General features: G+C 53.7%; 1 protein-coding gene across 2 annotated transcripts; it reads left to right on the forward strand.

The window, feature by feature from the left end:
- The first annotated feature begins 921 nt into the window (after nucleotides 1–921).
- LOC128801335 (translocon-associated protein subunit beta) lies at nucleotides 922–5,614 on the forward strand. Of its 2 annotated transcripts, none has more exons than XM_053967168.1 (6): nucleotides 922–1,007; nucleotides 2,725–2,879; nucleotides 3,770–3,868; nucleotides 4,250–4,358; nucleotides 4,515–4,592; nucleotides 5,277–5,614. In XM_053967168.1, the coding sequence occupies exons 2-6, from the start codon at nucleotides 2,725–2,727 to the stop codon at nucleotides 5,385–5,387; spliced, it is 552 nt and encodes a 183-aa protein (XP_053823143.1). In that variant the 5' UTR covers nucleotides 922–1,007; the 3' UTR covers nucleotides 5,388–5,614. The 2 variants fall into 2 exon arrangements, with proteins under 2 accessions (XP_053823143.1, XP_053823142.1); XM_053967167.1 differs by lacking the exon at nucleotides 922–1,007 and adding an exon at nucleotides 1,066–1,235.
- Nucleotides 5,615–7,317: the final 1,703 nt, after the last annotated feature.

Consider the following 7,317-nt stretch of genomic DNA (forward strand, 5'->3'; position numbering starts at 1 on the left):
CATGATCCCTTGCTTAGTACAACTTACTCAACATGTGATCAAAGGGATGCAGGTAATAATAGCCATGCCTACTGATCCAGAGATAGCTACAAAAGGGCAGAAATTGATCTCTTTGCAAATAATTGCAAAACCAAAAAAGACCCAGGAACAGAAAATTAAGTCAATGATAATTAAAGTCTGTAAAGACAATTATTAAAAATAAAAGAGGAGGGATTGAGCGGAATAGTGAATTTGTCTTTACAAACAAGTTGTGGGTCTGCTGGTAGATAAACCTAGGAGATAAAAGAAACAATGAGAATGATTCCACTGATTGATTAATGGAAAAAGATATTTGCTTTTACAAATAATCTTTAGGTTTGCTAGACATTGAAAGATGAAAGAAACAATGGGGATGAAAAACCCCTAAATTCCGTAAGAATTAAAAATTAAAAGGGAGGGTTTTGCATTAGAGGGAAATCGGGAAGTCAATACCTCTCAAGTACTTCATCAAATGGGGAAAGAGAGAAGGGAAATGTAGACAGGAAATTAGGATAAAAAGGAGGCTGCGTCCTCCCAAAAATTTGAGAGACCCCAGGGGAATGCCCCATGGCCTCTCCCTTTATTCGAATAAAGTAAAAAGGACTCCTTTGTCTCCTTTTTGGACATAAACCTCTGGTGTTCGTGGATTAATTTTCCTAACAACTCCTTCCTCACTGCTTTACACATCCACCACGGACCTGAGCAGGCTGCTGGCGTGGCCGGAGCTGCTTGTGGTGCCGATCCATACCTGCTGCTCTTCTCCAGAGCCTTCCTGAGGAGAGCCCGGCCCAGCGCGGCGCTGCCGCCACCGGCGGCCCACGGGGCAGCGCGGGAGGCGCGTCCTGCGCAGGCGCGGAGTCCCTGCGTGTGCGCGGGCCTAGACTCCATTTCCCAGGGGGCATAGGGCCTCCCTGAGGCGCGCTTCGCGTGCGTCATTTCCGTCGCGGTGGCGCTGACTCGTTTTTGCGGCGTTGGCGGCGGGAGAGACGGTGAGGGGTGGGAGGGTCGGGGCGGCTTGAGGCCGTGTCCTCGGGACGGAGCGGGGGGCGCCGGGAACGGTCTGTAGGAGAGGATCGGTCGTGAGCTCTGAGGGGCCAGGAAGGACCGGCCGGTTTCTGGCGCTGGAGCCTCAGAGTCGGGGTCTTCTGCGGGCAGCGGTGGCTGAAACCGGGCGGTTCGCTGTTGAGAGGTGTCCCTGAGCCCCTCTGGGCCCCTGGGTGAGTGGGCGGGAGCAGCCTGGGCTGTATGCGCTGCTGTGCGGCTGCAGCAGGGCAGGACCGGGGGGAAGGAAGGGGCTTCTGGAACCCCCGCTGGGACAGGCTGAGCAGGCGGGTCGGTGCCAAGCCCAGGAGGTTCAGCGAGGCTAAGGGCAGGTGCTGCACCTGCATTGCGGCATCACGAAACACAAACAGACTGGGGAAGAATGGATGGAGAGCAGCCCTGAGAAGGATCTGGGGGATGAGTTGACAAGAAGCTCAGCATGCCTTGGCAACGTACACCGGGGGCCCAGCAAGCCAACGCTGTCCTGGGCTCATCCCCAACAGCGTGGGCAGCGTGTGAAGGGGAAATTCTGCCCCTCTGCTCTGCTGAGAGCCTTCCTGCAGAGCTGCCTCCAGCTCTGGGGCCCCAGCACAGGGAGGACAAGGAGCTGCTGGAGTGAGTCCAGGGGAGGCCACGGAGATGATCCAGGGGCTGCAGCCCCTCTGCTCTGGAGACAGGCTGGGAGAGCTGGGGATGTTGAGCCTGTTGAGGAGAGGATTCCAGCGAGACCCTAGAGCCCCTTCCAGGGCCTACAGGGGTTCCAAGAGAGTTGGAGAGGGACTTTGGACAAGGGCCTGGGGTAGCAAAACAAGGCTTGCCACTGCCAGAGGGCAGAGTTAGATGAGATATTGGGAAGAAATTGGTCCCTGTGAGGGCGGTGAGTCACTGGCACAAGGTTGTCCAGAGAAACCGTGGCTGTCCCATCCCTGGAAGCGTCAAAGGCCAGGTTGGATGGGGCTTGAAGTGACTTGGTCTATTGGAAGGTGTCCTTGCCCATGACAGGGGTGCAATTGGATGGTCTTTACAGTCCTGTCCAACTCCTGCCACCCTGTGACTGTGGAGGGTAGAGGCCCTGATATAGAAGCAGTTTTTGCATTTAAAAGCCCCATCAAGTGGGGCTGGTCACATCTGTAGTCTTCCTGTTGGCCTCTCAGCAGGGTGGCTTCAGAGGCACTGTGTTTGGATAAGCCACAGGAGGGAGTTGGTGGTTCCTCAGTGGCTGGAAATAGGGAAGAATAAATGTTGGAAGTGAGGAGCTGTGCTTTCTGAGAAGAACTAATTCTGTTGTGTATGACAGTGCTGGAAAGTTGCCAAGCTTTGCAAGGACAATTAACCATTAGTTGCTAAAACTGATGAAATTGTTAATTACCAAAGCTTTTGCTCTGGAAGTTACTAGAAGAGGCTTAATGATCTGAAAGCTTTGCCCATTACTGCAATGTGCAGGGCCAGAGGTTGGACTTGATGATCCTTACGGGTCCCGTTCAACTCAGGATGTTCCATGATTCTGTAAAGGGCAGTGATACTGGCCAGGGCTTTGAAAGGGGAGAAAACCATCAACTTTCCATGGCTGCAGATCTGGGACACTGCTGTGCCAATTCTTACATCCTCACAGGCAATTCAGAGATTTCAAATGATCAGTGACACTCCATTTCCTTGTGTTTCTAGATGAAGCTCCCACTTCTTGCCGTGTTTGCCCTGGTGTCTGTGGCTCACTGCGAGGATGGTGCCAGACTCCTGGCCTCCAAATCCCTGTTAAACAGATACGCAGTGGAGGGCAAGGACTTGACTTTGCAGTACAACATCTACAATGTTGGCTCCAGGTAAGCCCTGTCCAGGCTTCAGTACTGACCACGAGCAAATGTTCTCTGTGTGGCTGCAGGGTACAAGGCAATTTTTCTGAGCTCTGTGATATGCTCTGTGATATGTGATATCCCTCTAACTCTGAGCTTTCCAGCAGTGCCTGAAAAGCCTGAAATTTGCCTATTCCTTCCTTTTCCATTGTCCCTGCTTTCACCTCATGGCTGCTCAAGCTGTCAGTCCAGCATGGTATAGTTCCTGCGGTGTCCTGTGACACTCTGCTCCCCACACATGCAGCTCACAAAGCTCTTGGCTTTGTGAAAATTCTTTTTGCTATCAGGACTTAACTAAGGACCTGACAAAGATAAAACAGAATTTCCACCATGCTGGTAAAAAGCTTCATTCCAGAATGAAAAGCTGATTGAACAAAATACAGGACACTATTAAAGTGCTTTGAGATTTTGGTTTTTTTTTTTTTTTTTTTAAGGCGGAATAATGCATGCTGAATGCAGTACTGCTAAAAGAAGAATATATGGTGCTGTAATGTTGGATTAATGCAACATTAATGAGCTCCTGTAATTTTATATGTGGGATTTGGTTATTTTTTAGGCCAACATGTGTAGCCATAGGATGGTATCTGAAGTTCAGCAAACTGCCAAATCGTATTGTGGAAAAAAATGGGGTTTTTCCTGTCGTGGTTGTTTCTCTCAGCTTTACCTTCCTCCCTCTGCAATCTCCCTGTAAGATACCTCAACTCTCCTCCCCATCTTCTGTGAATGGTGACATTTCATCTCTCCAAAATCAGTTCTTCCATTTGGTCGAGATGGAACTGTCAGTGCACTTTGCTGTAGAGCCTGTGAGCAGATGGAAAAGCTTAAGGTTCCTGTCTCATCCCTCTCTTTGTTGTGTTTAGTGCTGCCCTAGATGTGGAGCTGTCAGATGATTCCTTCCCCCCAGAAGATTTTGGCATCGTCTCTGGCATGCTCAATGTCAAGTGGGACAGGATTGCTCCGTATCTTTTAATGTTTTGAAATTTCTCCCAAGTCTCTTTCTTGCCCCTGAGCATCCAGCAGCTTTGTCCTATCTTCATCTGCTGTCCCTGAAATTTCTTCCAGAGCCTGGACAGGGTGCCAAATCCAAACCCCTGCTCTTCTGAATGGTGCAGTGTAAAAATAAAGTTCCTTGTAGATAGGACCAGGTCCCGGGGTAGTTCCTCTGCCTGTGGAGGAGCAGCTGGGTCAGCCTTGGGTGGGTCTGGCTGTCTGTGAGCACGAGCACTCAAATCTGTCAGCAGCACTGACTTTTGCACTTGGCTCCTGGTTGCTCTTTCCCATCTCCTCACTTTTCTTCCTGGGATGAAATACAGCAGTGTTCCTTAATGTCCAGCTCCCAGAGCGAGCAACGTGTCCCACACCGTGGTTCTACGGCCTCTCAAGGCTGGGTACTTCAACTTCACCTCTGCCACCATCACGTACCTGGCTCAGGAGGGTGCCCAGGTGGTGGTAAGTGGCTGATTGATGGGATCCCTGCAGACACACCTGACCGCGCTCCCGGAGCTGCGTGCTCGGGGATGATGCGTGTCCGTGTGCTCTCACCCTGCCCAGTTCTGGAACGAGGAGGAAAGGTGGCAAAGCCTGTCTTTTCCCTGCCTTTTCCAGGTTGGCTTCACTAGTGCTCCCGGACAGGGAGGAATCCTGGCTCAGCGTGACTTCGACAGGAGGTTCTCCCCTCACTTTGTAAGTACCTTTCAATTGACAATGGAGAAGTACACCACGGCAGCTGCAGCTCAGTGTGGTGGCTTCCTGCTTGCACGTGGTGTGTGTGTGGCTGGCCCTGCAGTCACCTAGAGAGCTCCAGTGGAAGCTGGAGTTAATTCCTGTCAGTTCTGCAGAGGACTGTCACAGAAGCAGCTGAGTTTCCATCCCAGCTCCCTGTGTGAAGGAACTGCACTGTGGCATTTGAGCCAGAAAATCTGAGAGTAGAATCTTAGAACCTCCTAGGCTGGAAGGGACCCACAAGGATTGTGGAGTCCAACTCCCGGTCCTGCAGAGGACAACACCAGGAATCCCAACCATGTACCTATCAGCCCTATCCAAACTCCTTGAGCTCTTGTCAAGCTCAGTGCTGTGACCACTTTCCTGGGGAGCCTCTTCCAGTGCCTAGGAGACCATCCTCTGGGAGAAAGAGCCTTTTCTTAATATCCAACCTTAATATTGGCTGTCCTGATACAGCTGTGGATGCTCCCTCGGGTCCTGTCATGGTCACCAAGGGCAAAGGTCAGCGCTTACCCCTCTGCTTCCCTGTGTGAGGAAGCTGCAGACAGTGTGAGGTCTCCCCTCACTCTCCTCCTCTGACCTCATTGCTCTAAGACTCCTCTGGCCTGGATTGTTTTGACTTTTCTCTTAACAATTTCTCCCTAGCTGGACTGGGCGGCATTTGGCGTGATGACCCTGCCCTCCATCGGGATCCCCCTGCTGCTCTGGTACTCGAGCAAGAGGAAGTACGACACCCCCAAGAGCAAAAAGAACTGAGCAGAGTCCAATGCCAGCAGCAGCCCAGAGCTCGGGAAAGGACAACCCCAAACCCCCAAGAACAGCAGCTGGGTCGGGATGGCACAGTCCCCTGCCAGGTGCTGCCTGCGCTGTGCTTCAGCCCTCTGGGCAAAGGATTCGGTGGCTGCAGCAGCAGCTGTGAGGTGCCCTCTGTGTTCTAATGGAGAAACAAGCAAACAGAAAAAAGAACAACCAGAAGTCCCAAACTGCCTTGTCCAGCCCCTTTGGAGGCGGAACCCCTCTCTCCTCTGCAGCTGCAGCAATCTGAGGAGTGCAGCATGTTAGTGCCTAGAGGGGCCTGTCTGTGGGGCTCTGCCCCTGTGCTGCCTCCAGCTCCCATCTGCCTGCTGCAGTTTTCTGCAGGGTATCCTATCTCAGGGTCCCCTCCACGTGCTGCCTGCCCTGTGGGACAGAGATTGCTCTGGTGACACCAGAGACCTGATTTGATAGAGGATGTCACAGCTGCTGCTTTGCCCTGTTGATGCTGTTCTCTGGCCCACCAGACTGCCCAGGTCCATGGTGGGCTTGTAAAGCCATGAGGGTGGAGTACAGGGAAGAGGATCAGGATTAAATTCCTCAAGAATCAGGTGCACAGGCAGGGAAACTCACTGCACTGGGGACGCTCTGCTTAACTACACACACCCACAACCCCCTCCCCTAGACAACCTTCAGCTTTCTGCTGACAGTAGATCAGGACATGTTCTCTGCCATCAGCTCTTTTCCATTCTCTGACCCTTCGGGTGACACTGAACCACTTGGGACACAAAATGGCTGCTGGTGGCTGAAGAGGGCTAAGGGCCTTGCTAAGAGGGGACACTGGAGCCCAGGGCACGGGCTCAGTTTGTTCCAGCAGCAGCTGGATCCAGCATTCCCAGTCTGCAGGAGGGGGCTTTTGCTGGGGCACAGAGCCAAGAGTGGGGAGCTGAGCCCCAGCAGCCTCACCAAGCCTTGCTGTGTCTTGAGCCACTACAAGGTCTTGGAGAGTTGGGGGACGACTCCTTATGTTTGTGGGGAGCCCTTTTGGAATTGTTCTGCCAGCCCTGGCAGCGCAGTGTCACCGTGTCCCCCTCCAGCAGTGCCCATACCAGCACCTGCAGCACCAGCCAGTCTGGGGGACAGGGGGGACCTGTCACACCCAATGTCACCAGGGACCACCCATTGGGTCACACCCAGTGCACCAGTGGTCCCCAACTCCAACACACGGGTCCCCTTGCACTGGGATGCTCTGGGATGTCCCTGTGTGCAGGGGACAGGCTTTGGTCACACCAGGGGGTGACCCATGGACCAGAGCCCACCCAGAATCTGTGGGTGCTAGGCTGGGGACACAAATGCCCCTCACTGTCTAAGACTCATGGGGGGGCTGACCACTGCCAGGTCTGTCACATGTGTAGGTGTCACTCTTGGTGACAGTGAAGTGGTTCCATTCCTCCTGCCCCCATCTCTGCCCATCCTTGTACCAGGTGGTGGCACCAGCAGTCCCTGAGCCCTGGCAGGTCAGTGTCACCCGGTCCCACAGCACCACCGGCCTCCAGGGGGGCTCCAGGAGGAGCTGGGGGGTCTGGGCACCTGTGGGTGACAGGGGACAACAGCCTGCCAGGGCCAGCGCGGGGCTGGGAACAACAGGGTGGGGGCATGGCATCCCCCGAGGACTCGCCAGTGAGACCAAGGGTCTGGGCTGGAAGGGAAAAGGGGAAGGGCTGGGTGAGGGTGGCACCCTGGGGACAGAGGCACGAGGGCACAGGGTTGTGGGGTCTGTTCCCAAACTGTTCTTGTGTGGCACTGACCCCTTGAGGACAGGGACATTGTGGCCACCGTGTAGTGAGGCAGTGCACAGGGACACTGTAGACACCCCCGAAATGGGCTACCCCGTGCTGGCACAGATCACTGCCACCAGCCCCCTGATGCCTCG

The sequence above is a fragment of the Vidua chalybeata genome, chromosome 29, assembly GCF_026979565.1.
Source record: "Vidua chalybeata isolate OUT-0048 chromosome 29, bVidCha1 merged haplotype, whole genome shotgun sequence".
Classification (NCBI taxonomy): Eukaryota; Metazoa; Chordata; class Aves; order Passeriformes; family Viduidae; genus Vidua; species Vidua chalybeata.

What these genes read in the sequence shown, in the direction of transcription:
- LOC128801335 (XM_053967168.1), top strand. Translation starts at nt 2,725, where the DNA reads ATGAAGCTCCCACTTCTTGCCGTGTTTGCCCTGGTGTCTGTGGCTCAC. An exon ending in ATCTACAATGTTGGCTCCAG is followed by an intron (nt 2,880 to 3,769) that starts GTAAGCCCTGTC and finishes TGTTGTGTTTAG; the next exon opens with TGCTGCCCTAGATGTGGAGC. An exon ending in AGGAGGGTGCCCAGGTGGTG is followed by an intron (nt 4,359 to 4,514) that starts GTAAGTGGCTGA and finishes TGCCTTTTCCAG; the next exon opens with GTTGGCTTCACTAGTGCTCC.